The sequence below is a fragment of the Lineus longissimus genome, chromosome 16 (genome assembly GCF_910592395.1).
Source record: "Lineus longissimus chromosome 16, tnLinLong1.2, whole genome shotgun sequence".
NCBI classification, from domain to species: domain Eukaryota; kingdom Metazoa; phylum Nemertea; class Pilidiophora; order Heteronemertea; family Lineidae; genus Lineus; species Lineus longissimus.
The window spans coordinates 2,567,405-2,585,918 of NC_088323.1; the positions used below are offsets into that span (position 1 = coordinate 2,567,405).

At 42.4% G+C, this 18,514-nt stretch overlaps 2 protein-coding genes across 2 annotated transcripts; both read left to right on the top strand.

Annotated features, from left to right (window-relative positions):
- Positions 1-1,513: 1,513 nt before the first annotated feature.
- Positions 1,514-8,790, top strand: LOC135500252 (glucose dehydrogenase [FAD, quinone]-like). The gene is made up of 13 exons (XM_064791583.1): positions 1,514-1,642; positions 1,983-2,136; positions 2,451-2,656; positions 2,999-3,188; positions 3,670-3,798; positions 4,049-4,170; positions 4,314-4,484; positions 4,787-4,940; positions 5,376-5,536; positions 5,756-5,933; positions 6,223-6,454; positions 6,877-8,416; positions 8,613-8,790. Exons 2-12 carry the CDS (start codon positions 2,004-2,006, stop codon positions 7,046-7,048), a joined length of 1,848 nt encoding a protein of 615 aa, XP_064647653.1. The 5' UTR covers positions 1,514-1,642; positions 1,983-2,003; the 3' UTR covers positions 7,049-8,416; positions 8,613-8,790.
- On the top strand, positions 8,270-16,800 carry LOC135500781 (uncharacterized). The gene is made up of 14 exons (XM_064792431.1): positions 8,270-8,416; positions 8,613-8,795; positions 9,024-9,153; positions 9,410-9,598; positions 9,914-10,489; positions 10,653-10,817; positions 11,085-11,159; positions 11,484-11,765; positions 12,081-12,392; positions 12,636-12,767; positions 13,282-13,354; positions 13,513-13,703; positions 14,044-14,242; positions 14,553-16,800. Exons 1-14 carry the CDS (start codon positions 8,270-8,272, stop codon positions 14,692-14,694), a joined length of 2,796 nt encoding a protein of 931 aa, XP_064648501.1. The 3' UTR covers positions 14,695-16,800.
- Positions 16,801-18,514: the final 1,714 nt, after the last annotated feature.

Below are 18,514 nucleotides of genomic sequence, written 5' to 3' on the forward strand. Positions count from 1 at the left end.
CGATTTGAGTCTAGAAATAGAATACGTTTAAGCTAACATTTACTGTATGTTTACCCTAAATATTTTAATTCGTTGACCGAATTACCCGGTGACCCAATAAAAAGGATGTGAGGCGGTATACTGAACTCTGTTTGTTGTTCTTCGTGCCCTGCATCACGTGCGTCTGCTTGGAAGAGCGACGCTCTTGGAAGAAACTGACACTATTCCAACAAGCTCTTATTTGTTCGGACGAGGCAGAAAGCAATATAGTCCGCTGACGAATGAGTCCTGACTCAATGACGTATTAAGGTTCAAAACAAGGACGAAGAGCTGCAGGGTAGAATAGTCCTAGACTAGCCTGCTTCATTATCCAAATTCGTCCCTGGTGTGGAATTCTGTTCACACCAGATTATACTACCTATATTACACCAATAGCGTGGTGCACACATCTTAAGATCCTACATAACCGTATTGCCATCTCTCCAGGAATGGTGGAGTTACTGAGCTGATGATTTGTTTGCCCAGTCAAAGTCTATCTGCGCCTTTTTAATTCTGGTAAGCTTACTGATAACCGCTGCAAAAGGCGGATACTCTTTTAGTGGCAGCTCTGCAAATGATGACTTGGCCAGTTAATCGTATATTTCGAGTGACGGCAACATATTTATGACACTCTTGCGGCAGGTTAGTGATTTAACATCAACCGCAACAGGAAGAGCAAGTAACCATGGTTTAACGGGTAACCGGAAAAACGCCGACCGACCGACCGACCGACCGACCAACCGACTGACCGACTGACCTGCCAACCTACCGTCATATGCAGTATCCCTTTCGCTTCTCGATAGCACATGTATCTGTGTAGTGCCCAGCGCAATGGACGTGATGGATTCCGACATGTCTGACAACAGCATCTTCAGTCAATAATACCGGGAAAACGAGCCCACGCGGTAAGGAACTGATAACGATACTCTAAAGATATGCTTTGTCTACATGGTCGGTGGATATAAAAACATGATTTGGGCCTAATCTATGCACTGTAGTTTTTCTAATCGAGTGTCTCGACCGATGCAATGCATGAACTGCAACGCGCAATATGCATTTGTTGTCATTTGAGCAGCGCACGTGCGCTTGTTTACAATTTCATTTCACATGACCTGCTGCTGTCAGACACGTCGAACTCCATCACGTCCATCGCGCTGGGCACTACACAGATACATGTGCTATAGAGAAGCGAAAGGGATACTGCTTATGACGGTAGGTTGGCAGGTCAGTCGCTCAGTCGGTCGGTCGGTCGGTCGGTCGGCGTTTTTCCGGTTACCGGTTTAACGTGGATGCCGTGGAACAGCAAGTAACCATGGTTTAACGTGGATACCGCATCCTCGTGTATCTTGTTAGTAGCTGCAACACTTCATTTTACCGGCTGACATCAGTAGTTGTATTCCACTGAGTCGCGTACCTGTTATAGTGCCAAGTTGGGATGATACAGATTCATCACACAGCTTTTTTCGCCTCCCATACGTTGACTGGTGAACACATACCAACACTGAAGGTATACTCATCAACAGCATATCTCTCTTTTACCTGTTTGAGATTTTCCGTACATCTCTTGAGAGAGTTCCATCAGATGGGATAGAAGGATTTGGATGGGAAGCTAGCATTTTCGAAGGTAAATAAAATGTAGTTCATTATATCATTGTATACAGCCAATGTGTCCCATCCATGTTGCTTCTTGCCCTAATTATCTCTTGCTGAGCGTTTTCCGACGATGTGCTTGGACTTGTACGTGTTGTTTTCTTATTATAAGATGGCCGACACCAATCCAAGTAAGGTGGGAGTCTATGTTTTCTCGGGTTCTACTTGGCATAGCCGAACGGGAAGCCTAAAGTATAGTTGCCTTTATTATTACGTAATACACCAAATATGTCACTATCCATCAAGCCAAAAAAGGCTAGCGAAGGGCATGAAGGTAGGAAGTTCTCTGAAATAGTATATCCTACCACTGACAGGTTGAACCGTCTTAGTCCAAGATGGTAGAAGCAGGGAAGGTTGCTGTAATCGTCCTGGGGCTGGCCGCTGCCCTCGGTTACTACCTTACCAGGAACACCAAACTCAAGATTCCTGTGAGGGCCGAGCCCGATAAGGAATACGATTACATTATTGGTAAGTACATACACACAGCTTAAGGAAAGTTTTCAAAGGGGTCATCACAAAAGTACAGACAACACCAAATATTGGAATAGTGATTTTGAAGACATGTAACATCAATTTCTATCGAAATTCAAGTGATAATGAGTAGAAACGACAAGAGGCAAGGGAGAGACGATAGGAGAAGAACTGGCTTTAGCTCAACGCCATCGTAAGTGTCGCACTTTTTGGTACAACCGGGCCCACGGTAATGCGTCATCCAGGATCAGAACTGCTGGCCTTTTCAGCTGATATCTGATGACCAGTTTCAAACGTGAGTGTCATTTCAGTTGGTGGAGGTTCGGCGGGGTGTGTCCTGGCTAACCGTCTGAGCGAGGACAAGGCGAGTACGGTCTTGTTGCTTGAAGCCGGTGACGAAGGCACAGCAAAGGAGCTGGAGGTGCCGTCAAAAGGAGCGGGTGAGGTCCACGGTCCAAGGGATTGGAAATACAAGACTGTCAGACAGGAGAATGCATGTGGAAATTGGCCAAATAATGTAGGTGTTTTTCCTTTATTCTTCTTGCTCTATACATGCTTCCCGAAAATGGTGGCTTGCATTGGAACTAACTTTTCCCCCTTGTCCGTCATTAAAGGCATTCAAGTGTGTTGGTCAACCATGACTATCTCCTTTGTCCCTCCACCATAAGGCCTAGTTTCCCCTTATGACATCTCTATTTCGGACACTTAGCGCCCCATTTCTGGAAAGGTGTATAAGAACACCGCTATAACCTGATATGGTGCATTCATACACGGCAGCCCATCGATGCTTCTCCAAAGTGTTCACATTTGAAAGCATTTTTGACCTCGCGCTAAATCCAGTCTCCAATTTACATTACAGGAGTGCCTCCTGCCAAGTGGCAAAACCCTCGGTGGTTCCAGCGCCATCAACACCCTGCTTTACGTCAGAGGCAATAAGGCTGATTACGATGAATGGGATAAAATGGGTGCGACTGGTTGGAATTATGATAACGTTCTACCATATTTTATAAAAGCAGAGAATACAGAAGATAAGAAACTAAAGAAATCGCGTAAGTCGATACTAGCTTCAAAGCAGCAGTCGTCTGCCTACTCATTACAAGCTGGCTATGTGTGACAAAGATTGACCATTGTACACGAACAGGAGACACGATTACTACTATAATGAATGTCCGAATGTATTCTACAATTACACGTTGTGCAGTGCATGTAGATACATATGGACAAGGGGAAGCAGTGGACGTACTGTGTATGAAAATATCGCTTCCAGTCACTAGTAGTACGTGTATATGCTATTTGAACTTAACATACTCGCTTCATTTTCGTTGCCCTAAAGAGTCGTTCATAATGAATTTACATGTACATGTTCATGTACATGTACAAGATTACCATATTAAGTGATGGTGATGATGATGAATATCAGTGACCAATCAATGCAATATTATGTACATGGGCAGGTACATGGACGATGAAAGAAACTCAACCTACTTCCTTAGTAAAAATGATGTCCCTTTTTTAATATCTCCGTTCCAGCGTACCACGGAACCGAAGGTCTTCTAAAAACGTCTCTTGTGAAAAACACACCTCTCGGAGATTATCTTGTAGAAGCAGCAGCAGAACTCAATTTGACTAGTGGTGACTACAATGGTGAAGAACAAATCGGTAAGGAATTAAGGTCACACAAGTCTTGGATGACTTTGAAACTAAGGACTAAGAAGCAGAGTGATTCAAATGAAATAAGCGTTTAGGCCGTAATCTAGTTGTTGGTATATCAATGGGATGTACAGTGGATGGTCGCAAAGTTGTCTATGGTCTGCCTGGACGCCGAAGTTTGCCTTGCTGATTGCACCTCAGTGCATGCCTCGTTCGTAATATAAAATTGTCACTGCCAATCTTCTTTCCTACTCTCCAGGAGTGCATTATTCGCAGACGACCATTGGTGACGGCATGCGGGCGAGCACGTCTCGGATGTACCTCTTCCCAGTCATGCACAGGAAGAACTTACACGTGGTGGTGCATGCCGAGGCTAACAAAGTAAGAGTTTAGACCTCCCTGGCAAATCAACCTCACTGGTAACCTAATTGGTCTCACTCCACCGAGGTTCGCTCGAAAATTTCCGGTTGCAGCGCTGATTGAAAAGCTCCTGCATCTTTGCATACCACCACCTCTCTTTTTAGGTTCTTTTTAAAGGCCACCTGGCCGTTGGTGTAGAATACGCTACTCCTTTAGATACCCATGTTACCGTGCTGGCAAGGAAGGAAGTGATCATTTCAGCAGGGGCGATTGGTAGCGCCCGACTACTGCTGTTGTCTGGAGTGGGACCAAAGGACCACCTACAGGAACTTGGTGTAAGTACATATCAAAATAGGTGCATCAGCTTGCTTAATGATGATATATTATAGGTATTTATCACAAACAAGAGGGAATTTACCTTGCGTTAGATATCTCATTCATACAGTAAGGATTTCGTCAGCGCTATGGCTGAGGGAGATCGCCTACCAGGTCAGCTGACCTCTGGTTGTAATTCGGATCTGAAGGCATGGGCAGTTCACCGAAATTGAGTCCGAAATGCTAATTTTCCGATCGGACCACTGTACCCAAGTACGGCTGTCGTATTCCACTCTCACTGCATGTTGGATTCCCTTACTAGATTTCTGTAGTTGCTGACCTACCAGTTGGGCAAAACCTGCACGATCACCCGACCACTTGGGGCCCTGAGATCTACATTGACAAACCAATCTCCAACCTGGAAGAAACAAGATTTGAATTTCTCGAAGAATTAAAGTACGATTGGTTTCGAACAGGTAGGCCCTGCGATAACCTGAGCACGGAATACAGTGCAACCAGAATACCATTTGAAAAGTCATGAGATTCAAGCGATTGCGGTGACAACATGATGGCTCTTCTTGGTCATTCTTGAACCAGCCATCATAGAGTACTCACCAGTTTTGGCCAGTTGACCTTGTTTGTGACTGTATTGGAATGATGGTGTAATCCATGGAGGTATAATGAGATCAGACGGATTAGTGTTGTGCGAAATATTCAAGGGCTCTTGTTCTTATTGTTAACAGGCGCGTTAGGTAGCTGATTCAGAGGTGATCTGAATCAGATCCACTTCGCCAAAACGTTATGAAAGGTACAAAGGATACGTTGATAACTGTCCCCTTGCGACACACATAAACAATATTCATCAGACTTAGTTGTTTAACAAGTAAACGTTAAATACCATTAACTTTCAGGCATTCACTCCAAAGGAATGTTGATTGACAACATGATATGGATCAAAACAAGACTACAGAGAAAACCGCAGCCTGATGTCCAAATTCAGATCTTGCCATTCTTTGCTACTTCAGACGTTGGTCAGGATGGAATTGTGAGACAATTCAATTGGGATGAAAAGGTTAAGGAACTTTAGGATCGAGCTAGTAAACAAGAACACTGCAAATCATATTTCTTCATAAGGAAACTGTATGATGCCTGGTATCAATTGAATGTTGTCACAATACCCGACTTGTTGTGGTAACATGACCCGTCACCTTAATGATGCCAGTGTGAATCGATCGAATGCACCAGATATTAAAAAAATGGCCGTCATTCACGACAAAGCCTTTCATTTCAGGTAAGGAAGGACTACTACGCCTACAAGAAGGGCCAGCATGGCTTCACCGCCATGGTCTTCCCCACCCGCGCTGCATCTACTGGACATCTCAAACTCAAGTCAAAATACCCAGACGAAGATCCGCTAATTCATACCAATTATCTAGCAAACAGGAATGACGTCAAGCGGATGATTGAAGGTGCGTTTCCCACTTGCGTTCTCTCGAAAACCAAATTTTGATCCGATCTAATTCGTGACTTGGCTACCAGGTGGCCAAACTGAAAACATAACAATGCTGCGAACAAAAGGCTGTAAGCTCGCCAAATATGGTGCAAATCAGAGTTCGCTTAGTATTTGACACTTTCCCAAATTCACTGAGCTCAAACTATTAAGATTTCTCAACAAGGCTCGTTGAGCCATTATTTGTCATTGATGTGGACGTGTTCACTTCTTACACATATCGACTAACAGTCCCTGTCTTCTTCTAGGAATTCGATTCATCGAGAAGCTATTGGCCACCAAAGCAATGAAGAAACTGAGACCTAGATTTCGCGAATCTGTGAGAAAGATGCCTGGATGTGAGCAACTCGAAGCGGGATTCTCTGACGAATACTGGAAATGTTATTTGAAGCAGAACGTACAGACGATGTACCATCTTGCCGGGACCTGCAAAATGGGAGGGGTTGGCGACCCTACCGCTGTAGTGGATCCGCAACTTCGGTAAGATACTAGTTAGATAGTATGATTACAAAGTGCGGTATTTTCCGCATAAATAGAGAGTCTCTCTGCTGATTTTCCCCCAAGAGCTTCCCCTTCTTGAAAATACCTATTGGAGTTGCATTCGCATTTGCTGCAGCAAATACGACTCATGGATTACCATTTGTATCGTGACTGTAAAAGTCGCATTGTTCGAATGCCATCTATGAGTAGGTGAAACAAAAGATGTAAATGTCACCTTTGGCTAACAATAGACGCTGATTATAGTATAGTTCTTGAAAACTTATACAATCCTTTAACATTGACGCACGGGACATCGATATATGCGTATTTATAAGCCTTTCTGTGGCATGATAAATGTCAAAATGTGAACCAAGTATGGAAACAAGGAAGAATCACATAATTTCTAACGTTCTCGTTTTCAGAGTGAAAGGACTCCACCACCTGAGAGTAGTTGACGCATCTATCATGCCATTTGTAGTCTCGGGTAACACGAATGCCCCAACTATCATGATCGCTGAAAGAGGGGCTGATCTTATCAAGGGGTTCAGCTCAGTAGAACCTGTCGATCTCACCAAGAAGAAGAGGACTTATTAACCTCAGAGAAAAAAAATTATGACAGTTACATTTTGCTTAATAGATAGCTCTTCATGTTAAAATCATTATATCGAACTACAAGAGGTGATGGGTGGTCACACGTGTGCAAACCCGCTGCGAACGACACCAAGTTTCTTCACCCAGCGGAGGCTTTGGAGCGGTATATATTCTGTTGTACTCGTATCAAAAATGGTTGTAGCAGTGATTACGCCATGTTCATTTATTGTCAGTGTATAATAGTCGGAGTCACATATTGCTTTTGAATGATGTAGCTTGTAAATTTTGATTTTGATAACAAACTGGTGCTTTCTTGTACAGATCACGCCACATCAGTGTGATATCGACCACTTCAAATACATAATGAGTTGCAGGTCGCTTACATGTAGGTCAATACTAAACACACTTATAATGCATCCCTTAGTCAATACCAAAATGTACAATAATGACATATTAACACCGATTGGCATAAAAACGGTTTCTTTACCTGATGATTAATTAATTACAACGATTTCTCAACACAAGATTCGTCGTCCATCTGTGATATGACTTCCGCTAGGTCAATCAACTAATGACGTAAGTTCCGTTAGCATAGTCTGGAGCAAACATGCGATGTGGTCTAACGCTTGTCAAAAATAACCGCCGTCGTCAAGCAAGATGCTGATAGCCTGGTCGGTTCGCTTTTGAAAAGCATCCCCATTAGATATATGGAAAACTTCTTATCGTGGATGGAATTTCTGGATTTAAAAAAAATTCCAAACGGAAACCAGGAACGTTATTAACATTAGGTAAGCACATTCGTTAATTTCCTTTAACATATCAACATGTGAAACGGTAAGAAGTCCTGTTCAGGATATAAGACCAGTTGCTTGCTAATGCACCACTTCGTCGCAAACTTCCTTCTTCCTTCTTTCAGGAAAGCAATGATTAGTCTTCTGGAACTACAAACGGCATCAGTGGGTGTCTTGCGAAAGTCATTGACCAATAAATCATTCACTCTGATCCCAGATCGAAAATTATAACACTATGAGTAACGATCTTGTTCAGTTTCGTAAAATGTGTTCATGGCATACCTTCACATGATTTTTACAAGAATCTTGTAGAAGAAACTGAATAAGTATAAAACGATCATCGGGATATTCGACCTGGACTTCGTAGTTTTATTGCTTAATCTTACAGGACGAGTGCCATTTGGTAGATTTCATCAAAGTAACAGTCTCCAAGATGACGTTGTATACATATCGCATCATCAGTGTTACCTTCGTTCTGTCCGCTTCCATGATGTCCACAGTCAAAGGACAGGAATGCGCACAAGTCAAGAAGATGTCACTGTTTGCTGATGACTCGGTCTACCTGGGTCACACGCTAAAGGTAACTGTCATCGACTGATGCCTAGAACTCCTAGTTGAGTTGATTTTGTAGTCTAAGGGGCGTCGCTTTTACGTCTGGCCGAACATCCTTTGTCAGTTGCTCTCCATCGAAAAAACAATTTAGCCCCCTCCGCCCTAAACGTTTGGAATAAATGATGTATTACTGGCTAACAGTCTCTGACTTTCTTCAACTTCAGATATCAAATGCACGGAGTGTTCTTGAGTGCATTGCACAATGCTCCAGCATGACAAATTGTCTATCATTCCATTATTGTAAGAAAAGTGGCCTCTGTGAGCTGAACTCAAATGCAGCGAGTACCTTGGCGGCCTTGACCTCAGAACCCGGATGTAGGTACTACACGCAGACTACTGTTGTGGATGTAAGTAAACTCTCATCTGGTTGAATTTTTAAATCATCAATATAAACAAAATATCATATGAATGTTTTCCAAACCTATCTGAGTTCGCTATGCGAGTACTATCGTTCATTTTCAAGAACGTATACGTAGCCGATAGGCGACTCTGATGCAGACAATCTGCCCTTAAACATAAGGCAGCATACAGCTGCAAAATAGTGAAACCGAACGAAACGACTCTTTTTGTTTCAGGAGAACGAGGAGTTTTGCGAGAGGTGTACTGGGAATGGAGGGACATGTCTCTGCAGTGGTAATGCCCAAGAGTGTCAGTGTCCAGCATATTTTGCTGGTTCCGAGTGCGATTTTCCACTCTTTGACGAGGGTAAGAATGACCAATGCAGCAGCCAATGTAAACACTCTACTCAACCTACAACATTTCTTATTCATTTTCATTAAAAAGCAAGATTTCGATATATTTTTTCTCTGAAGGGCGTTATCGGCATTTGTTTGAACATGGCTTTCTTCTAACATGTCTGGTTTCACTGCGTTTGGCGTGCTTCTGAGCGGGCCCTCCTCCTGTAGGTCTCCTCCAATCTTGCATATGAATTTGAAAACTTTCTGAATCCCTCTTCTTTCAGCCCGTGCTCACACTGGCCTTGGATTCAAGAGTCTGCAAACTGTTCTTGGCAAGACAATTAGTTGTTCAAGCTTTTATCGGCAGATGGATGCTGCCGACCACACGTCGTTTGTCTGCGATGAGCTGATGGTTGATGCAGTACCCCTTGGGGTGGCGACGGATAACTGTGATTCGAACTGGGGAGACGAAGGTGTGTACAAAGGAAGTTTTTCCAAACTTCTTCGGAAATGTTGCATTGGACTAAAAAGGAGTTTATCAATGTGCTGAATGACGTAAAATTTAAATGAAATAGCTGGATGATTGAGTTTCGGCCAACATTATTTGTCTTGTTCGAATTTGAAAAACATTTTCATAAATTCTTTCAGGCGGATCTGCTCCAACTCAAGCCTCAACAATCCAAGAACAAGCACTAGCAAAGAAGGTTCCCGAAGCACCTGCAGATGCAAAAGGTGCTTATGATGTGCACCTCCATAAAGTTTATTACTTACCATTTGTCTCGTTTTAGGTCATGGAATTTCACCAACCAGCGTGGCGAACCATTCTTATTCCGGGGAACTATCAAGTTCGAGTGGAAATCAGCTATATTCGTCCAGCTCAGCTTCTTACTCGAGTAGTTATGACGTGTCGTCAGGTTACAATGATGAAGTTTCATCTTCAAGTTCCTCAGTCGACTCCCCAAGTGGCCGCCGGCGCTTGCTCCACTCCGGTTCAAACTTAGACTCAAACGCCGGCCCTGGTAACGAAGTGGAAACTCTAAATCTCAACACCGAGCGAGACCAATCAGAACAGGCCGGGACATCCGACCAAGATGAAACAATAATCGACACCCATCTACGGAGACGACTGCTCCAGTTATCTGCTGACCCTCTTGAGTTCTCCCACATCTGCAGTCACGTCCTCGGCGACACCGCACTCCTCCCAGGTGCAGTCATCCAGGAGGTGAGCTACGCCTTGGCGACGGGTGTCCCAAGGTCTCGATACAGTATGAGCTTAACCGGATGGCGTGAACCAACCACCGAGACCTGCTACCTTCGACGGTTGCGTTGTAAGGTTGCCACGGGTGACGTTAGACCAACTCTTGGTAAGTACCCTCTTACTATCTGAGGTGAACCCACGCCATGACCATCGGACAACTTGGTGACGCCAACCCACTGTCAATTCAAAGTGAACATGGCACCAATGTATAATATGTCTTGGCCTACGGTCTATTGTCGGCAGAACTGTAGCAACTATCTCCATTTCAGGTTATTTTCCTTTCATCGCTAAGAACATGACTCCAATCGCCCAGACAGGAGAATCCGTTCACCAAATAAACTACGGACTTACACTACAGGACCCCATGGATATGGGTGAGGAAGGCGGTGCCAAGGTCTATTTTCTAGAGTCGGACGAACCAGGTTCGGGGATGTGTAAGTACTGCTTACGTCTAAAATTCCGATAACAATATGACAGGACTATTGCTTCGTTTTTCATCCACGCTTCTGCTTACCAAACATTTCTCCATAACGTCTGCCACGCGCAATAAAGTTTTCTACCGAATTTCTAAAACTGTTGATTCTGGGCCTTGGCAAGAACTAGCATGTTCAGAAGATCCTGTGAAAAGAATAGGATTTGTGCGCGCGAATAGCATGTAACTTGTAAATATAATTATCAAGCCTTCGTGTTTTCATCTACAGATATTGCTGTCTACGATTCAAGAGCGACACTTCTGAGTGGGGGAAATGCACTCTATGACATTGAAACAGGATTGGGTAAGTTAAAACACAGTTATTGTACACACATTCTGGTGATCACCTCAGCGGGTTTGTTCAGATTCAGCAATGGCTAACATCACCATCCTCCAATACGGCAGGTCTGCAGTCATCCTTTCTCAGTAAATTCCAGGTAGAAAATGCTGATACAATTCTTATATGATTCTCAGTCAATATCGCTTTCAGTTTCGTCTTTATGCATGACGTATGCTTATACTTTAATACAAGATACTTGTGACATATTTGAAGGTTTAACTAAGAATCTACAAGACAGAAACTGACCTTGTATGAAGGAAAAGAGAGTATATTGTTTATCGTTTTCAGTTGATACCCCAGGTGGACGATTGATAGAACTCATAGGAACTGGTCACATCGTCTTCAATCGAAGCCTTTATTTCCAAAATGGCGCTTCCTGCGAGATATCTTACTTCGATCTTGAAATGTTGGTAACAGGGCCGATGCGGACCCTATCTCATTGTGAATTCATCTCGTATTCTACTGGAAATGTTGACACACAGTCCTATGTCGATATGGCAGTCGATGCGACAGGGCTTTATGCAGTTTATCGGCACAAATACGGTGGTGGTTTAGTTGCTGACCGGTTAGGTAAGTTGACAAATTCAAATTTTGCTGGACCTTAAAATTCCTACTCTCTTCCTATCAACAACGGTCAGTCTTAAAAGCCGTATCCACTAGAGTATATAGAATGACGTTAACTTACACGACAGTAACCTGTAAAACACTATCTTGTTCAAAATGGAACACCAAATCATCTGGATTTGAACCGACTAAGTTCCTTTCTATAGCAGGTGTTGTCAAAGTGATGTAATATTTTCATTTTGAATCTTTCAATCTTTCAATAGTCATTGTACATTCATTTCCACCTACAGCATTGCCTATTTTTTTCCATTTAAACTTCAGATCCAGTGACCTTGGAAACAATCGAATCGACACAAATCCTAGGACTGACGAAGTCCACTGTCATAGATACTTTTGTGATTGGTGGATATCTTCACGTGGTACATGATGACGGCTCCTCGCCAAACCTTGTAACTCGCCACCAGGTGTCGCAGTACGCGGAATTCCAACTTCCGGGGCAGTTTGAGCGCCTTACAATGACGTCACAAAACGGACAGCTTCGATTCTTGACTTTCCAGCCGTTCATCCACTCTGTTTACGGATGGGAGTCCGACCTTGCGCTGCAGTACGATGTAGACACATGGACACAGTCAGGTACACCGGGTCCTACTTGTATCAGGGAAATCATACGATGAGGAACTTTGGCATGTAGTTTGACCCGCAAAGTGTCCTTATGAAGTCGACAAGGTCAAAAGTCAAGGGGCTATGGTCCAAATTACGGTCATGGGCTTACTGCTACGATTTCACAAAGACGTCTTCAATGAGATTCGCGAATATTTTCATTTTAATAGTTTATGAAAAAAGCTCTCATCATTTCGTCACTGTCCCTTTTTCCAGGTAGCCTATATGAAATTGCTCCAGCAAGTATCATCTGCCAACTGCATTCATCCGAGCGCATTTGGATGGTGGAAGACCCCATTGCAATTACAGGCCGAGGACGTGTTTACGTCCTTGCGACTGGGAGTATCGGTAGGTATCCTACCTTGCCTACTTTGCAGGTCGAAGCGAGATGGCTGCTTGGATCAGGAGACCTCCACCTTCTCTTTGGTCTCATCTCAAAGCGCATCGGTAGTGTTTTAGGGCGTGTTTTGGCCAGGTTTCCCCAGCCTTACAATAGGCTACGAACGACGAAGGACGAAGTATGTTAATATTTTCGTTGAAATTTTTCTGATTCCTGCTAGGATAGGAATTATTTTTATGAGTGCCGCGTAATCGAATTATCACAGGACTTAATGAGACCACAGTTCTTCACCAGTCGTATATATGGATTGGGAAACTGCCTATTGTCTCCGATCACAATGCGAACACCTCATTAAGCTTGAACATTTTCCGATATCAGATGGGACTGAACCATATTGGCAAATTCGTGTAACTTTATTTGGCCTTAGCTACCTGGCTTCTCTCATATGCTTGTTTCAAGTAAGAATATGTTAAGTGGTTCTAACGGAGAAAATGCAGTTCTTTTCCTTTTTTTATCTTTCAGCAATTGGAAACAGGGTGTTTGTCCACAACAGGGATGAATACTTCTCGGAACAAAGTCCGAGCATTATTGAACAGTGAGTGTTCTTCCTGATGCCCTACTTGATAAAAAATCCAGATGTGATTCGTTCAGATCGTATCAAGTTTCGTTTGCATGCGCATATACATCAATTACACAATTCATATAGATTCTTAGTTACTAACACTTTCTATGTATTTTATGCTTTTTGTCCAGTTTCACTATGCCAATTCAATGTCACGGCGTAACCTTCACCGTATTTTGGGGAAATATCTACTGTTCCTACTACCAGACTGCCTACCGATACAACAGAAGGGCGGGGACAACTAAAAAAAGAACCTTGACGACTGCTGTAGTATCCAGCAATCCTGATACACCGTCTGTTTTCGTGGCACTGGACGAAAAAGGTGAGACCAACCTTGTACATGAAATGGAAGGTATTACGGCAAAGCACTAGTGAACCGATGCCCGGTGAAGCCATCTAAAATGCCCCTGAAAATGTGCAAGTCCTTATTGTATGGTTATTATATGGCTGTATACATTATATGCGTATATAAAGACTATGAACGTCAATAGTGCAGTAAATAATAATGAAATGTCCATTTAAAAACTTGTCCCTCGGACATTTTAAACTATTACACTCACCCGAAACCGATGCAAAAACCTGAAACAAGCATGATAGTTAAACATCCGATTGTTATTTTTACCATAGGTCACCGTTGATGCAATCGCTCTAATTTAATTCAGGGCTCTACCTTATCATAAAGACAACGCAGGGAACGCTGAATGTCTACACCGTGAACGCTGGTAATCTTCAAATAGAAAGTTGGGTCAAAGCCACTGATTACAGTGCGCGAACACCAAGTCATGTGTTCGTTGCCTCCAGTCACGTGTACGTAGTGGAGAATCAGGAAGTCGTGTACTGGCAAAAGATCACGAACAGCGAGTAAGTAGACACTGCTAATGATACAACTCTCAGTTCACACATCTTGACCATACCTGGCATTCAACGTGTTAAACAGCTTCGATGGCCATATTGAATATTCAGCATTTTGAAGACTTTTATGCTATCTGTGTGTGAGACAAGAGGAAAACGGGGGCTTCAAGTGGCTTCTTTGTCTTGCCGTGTTTGATCCAAGATTATTGCCGTAGGCTGCAACGTTGTCTCATTGAAGAACAGCAGGCGGCTGTGGGAGCTAAATGCACTTATTATGCAATGTAATGTGATAGTATCTTCCTTATTGTTCTATTTTCAGCGACTACAGCTCCGATGTTTATCCGATAGAGGGCCTAACTGGCAATCTGATGCAAATCAAATATGATTCCAGCAGGAGAACTTTATTTGGAATGGACGCGGTCAACCATGTTAACATCCCAATAGTGTTCACTTGGTACTGAGGCGCCAAACTATGTCGCGATCACATGCATATGCACTATCTTAACCTGATTAGTTATCACTTGGTCTTCAAAGAAAGATACTATTTGTCGAACCAATATGTGATGCATACTCCAACCAGTAAATGCCATCGTTGCCAATAACTCTACACTTGATTTTGCGCTAACCTAAAAACTTCATGAATGACAGGAAAAGTCAACGTGTCATAAAATAATGTATCATTGTCCGTCGGATATTTCCTAACCATCCTTTTGCTGCTGTTGCAAGACTTGTCCTCTCTAAGCCCATTATCTTATCAGCGGTAATGGGACAACAAATGACTCCGATCGTCAGCTTGTCACCGTAGCCATTGACACTAATCCTCGAGTTGATTGATGCGCTGGGCGATGTTGGGTAGATGCGGGATGAAGGACCGCCGTAGTTCATTGCTAAAGCAGCAAGGAGAAAGAACCACATTTCCCACCAAAAAGCGTTATTTGTAAGTCACGTTTTGCTGCATCGTTGGCCGAAAGGTATGATTTGTTCCACCCAAAGGTTTGTTATGAAATTCCGCATTCAGTGCTTGGTTCAACTAGCAGTTTTTGTTGGTATAGATCGTCGCACGCGGCAACACTATCTCCTTTGCCATGTCGGTGCAGCAACGTGACAGTAATGAGTGATCTACGGCGGGGTGCATCACCGCTGTGACAGTAATACTCTGGGTGATGGATGTGCATGGCGTGTGGTGCAATCAGCAAGTGCAGAGTGATCAATCTGTGAAGAATCTGTAAACAATTTTGTCTCTTCGTTCCCATATCCCGTTAACCGAATGTGTTGGATTGTCTCCCTGACCGACTTGACTTGAAATTCCGAATGGTATGTTGACTTCATCGACAGGCTTAATTACTTCAATTGGATGGGAGTATTTCATCCATAAGATATATTCGTAGCTAAGGTTGTTACATTAGACATGCCACGCAAGGATAGGCAGCTGCTTATTTACAGGACATCTGTGTGGTATAAATACAAAATAGGCCTACATTTGACTGTTTGATTTGGCATTGGTAGCATGCGGTCTTCTTTAAGGGCTGCAACAGGCTGTAGGAAGTATTTTGCCTTTGAAAAAAAGGTTAGCATCGTTAGGTAGATTATCGAGGATTTTATTGAAAAATTAATGACCAACTTTTGTACCATTGTTCAAGCACTTTCGATCTGGTGGGCGCGGCAGCTATATCCGTAATAGTATTGACACATTTACTAAATGCGTGTATGTCCTGTTTGCAGACTATTTCAAGGCCATAGTTAATTGTTCATGCAGACGATTGCAATTACTGCATTGCATTTAATTGAGCCGTCATGAGTGAAGCGCATATTCTATAGATTACATTGATGTGTCCTTGCAATTAAAACATGTTATTCTATTGTCGCTGTCGATTCATTCAGATAAATCTCGAACATTGTTACTGAATTCGCACGGATGACTCTAGTGAAATAAGCGGTCATTGTGTTCCACGTCAACGGTAAAATGTTTGGCTTGCACCTTTCACGGGGGCTGTTTAAACCCTTGTAATGGGAATGGTAACACTCCAGCTTAATTAAGCTTAAACAGGTCGATTGTTTACTACGAAAACACGAGGCCAAGTCTAAACAGGGTATGACCTTTGGACAAGTTGAACATGTTGATTGGCATCAAGGACCATGTGCATAATATCTAGCTTGAATTTCATATTCGGAACCAGACATAGATCGATGAAACGAGAGTATTGACAATAATTTTCTAAATCATTGTGATGAAATGAAACAGAGTTTAACGTGATCATGTCGTCGTTCCCCTCTGCATTGATGTCTACACATATCAGCTCTAGCTGGCTCATGTTCATGCAGGTGGTCCGGACTCCTACGCCAGTTTGCCAAGATTATGATAATGTACATGATGTGTTCCTTGTGGGTCGTTATTGTACCAGGGCTACCGTTGTACTACTAACACTTCCTACAGATAACTCGAACAAGAATGAGGAATATTCATTGATGAAATGAAAAATACTCATTTTATTGCAATTATAAATTACTCTTGCATGGAAGTGTACGCACATTCGCAAGGATTACGAGAATTGAGTAGCTTAATCAATGATGTCTTGTTGATAACGACGGTTAAGGTCGCCTTATCAATGATGTGATATTGACACATAGCGTTTTGTCATTGGACTCAGAAGAGCCTTTATCACATAAACGGAGATCATTCCAATTGTTTTTTTAAGGAACTTAAAAGGAAGGAAGAAAATTTTGAACCTGCTATGGAGACTTACGGTGGCCCATTAGGGACATCATGTTTTTTTTTAGATTCAAATACGATTTTTTTTTCTCGAATTTTCTCCACGGAATTAAGTATTTTCTCCGCGGAAATAACATTTATCTCCACGGAAATAACATTTATCTCCGCGGAAATAAATACTTTTCTCCACGGAATAAAGTATTTTCTCCGCGGAAATAACATTTATCTCCACGGAAATAAATACTTTTCTCCACGGAAATAAATACTTTTCTCCACGGAAATAAATACTTTTCTCCACGGAAATAACATTTATCTCCACGGAAATAACATTTATCTCCGCGGAAATAAATACTTTTCTCCACGGAATTAAGTATTTTCTCCGCGGAAATAACATTTATCTCCACGGAAATAAATACTTTTCTCCACGGAAATAAATACTTTTCTCCACGGAAATAAATACTTTTCTCCACGGAAATAACATTTATCTCCACGGAAATAACATTTATCTCCGCGGAAATAAATACTTTTCTCCACGGAATTAAGTATTTTCTCCGCGGAAATAACATTTATCTCCACGGAAATAAATACTTTTCTCCACGGAAATAAATACTTTTCTCCACGGAAATAACATTTATCTCCACGGAAATAACATTTATCTCCGCGGAAATAAATACTTTTCTCCACGGAAATAAATACTTTTCTCCACGGAAACAACATTTATCTCCGCGGAAATAAATACTTTTCTCCACGGAAATAAATACTTTTCTCCACGGAAACAACATTTATCTCCGCGGAAATAAATACTTTTCTCCACGGAATTAAGTATTTTCTCCGCGGAAATAAATAATTGATTCCGCTGATATGATTGGTCCTGCATTTTAGAGGACGAGGTCAAGGTGAAACTATTAACCCTTAAACCCCAACCTTGCGGTAGGCTCGGGAACCAAGCTGTACAGGCGCTGCCCGCTGGAACACGAGGCCGCTTGTCAATCCCGTTTGACATTGTCAGATCTGACTATACGTGTATAGTGTTGGCATGAAGACTGTGGAAGATGTAAGTAACACGATGATTGTCAGATTTGACAATGTCAAACGGGATTGACAAGCGGCCTCGTGTTCCAGCGGGCAGCGCCTGTACAGCTTGGTTCCCGAGCCTACCGCAAGGTTGGGGTTTAAGGGTTAATAGTTTCACCTTGACCTCGTCCTCTAAAATGCAGGACCAATCATATCAGCGGAATCAATTATTTATTTCCGCGGAGAAAATACTTAATTCCGTGGAGAAAAGTATTTATTTCCGCGGAGATAAATGTTGTTTCCGTGGAGAAAAGTATTTATTTCCGTGGAGAAAAGTATTTATTTCCGCGGAGATAAATGTTATTTCCGTGGAGATAAATGTTATTTCCGTGGAGAAAAGTATTTATTTCCGTGGAGAAAAGTATTTATTTCCGTGGAGATAAATGTTATTTCCGCGGAGAAAATACTTAATTCCGTGGAGAAAAGTATTTATTTCCGCGGAGATAAATGTTATTTCCGTGGAGATAAATGTTATTTCCGTGGAGAAAAGTATTTAT

What these genes read in the sequence shown, in the direction of transcription:
- LOC135500252 (XM_064791583.1), top strand. Translation starts at nt 2,004, where the DNA reads ATGGTAGAAGCAGGGAAGGTTGCTGTAATCGTCCTGGGGCTGGCCGCT. An exon ending in TAAGAAACTAAAGAAATCGC is followed by an intron (nt 3,189 to 3,669) that starts GTAAGTCGATAC and finishes TCTCCGTTCCAG; the next exon opens with CGTACCACGGAACCGAAGGT. An exon ending in TGCATGCCGAGGCTAACAAA is followed by an intron (nt 4,171 to 4,313) that starts GTAAGAGTTTAG and finishes CTCTCTTTTTAG; the next exon opens with GTTCTTTTTAAAGGCCACCT.
- LOC135500781 (XM_064792431.1), top strand. Translation starts at nt 8,270, where the DNA reads ATGACGTTGTATACATATCGCATCATCAGTGTTACCTTCGTTCTGTCC. An exon ending in TGACATTGAAACAGGATTGG is followed by an intron (nt 11,160 to 11,483) that starts GTAAGTTAAAAC and finishes TATCGTTTTCAG; the next exon opens with TTGATACCCCAGGTGGACGA. An exon ending in CCTTGCGACTGGGAGTATCG is followed by an intron (nt 12,768 to 13,281) that starts GTAGGTATCCTA and finishes TTTATCTTTCAG; the next exon opens with CAATTGGAAACAGGGTGTTT.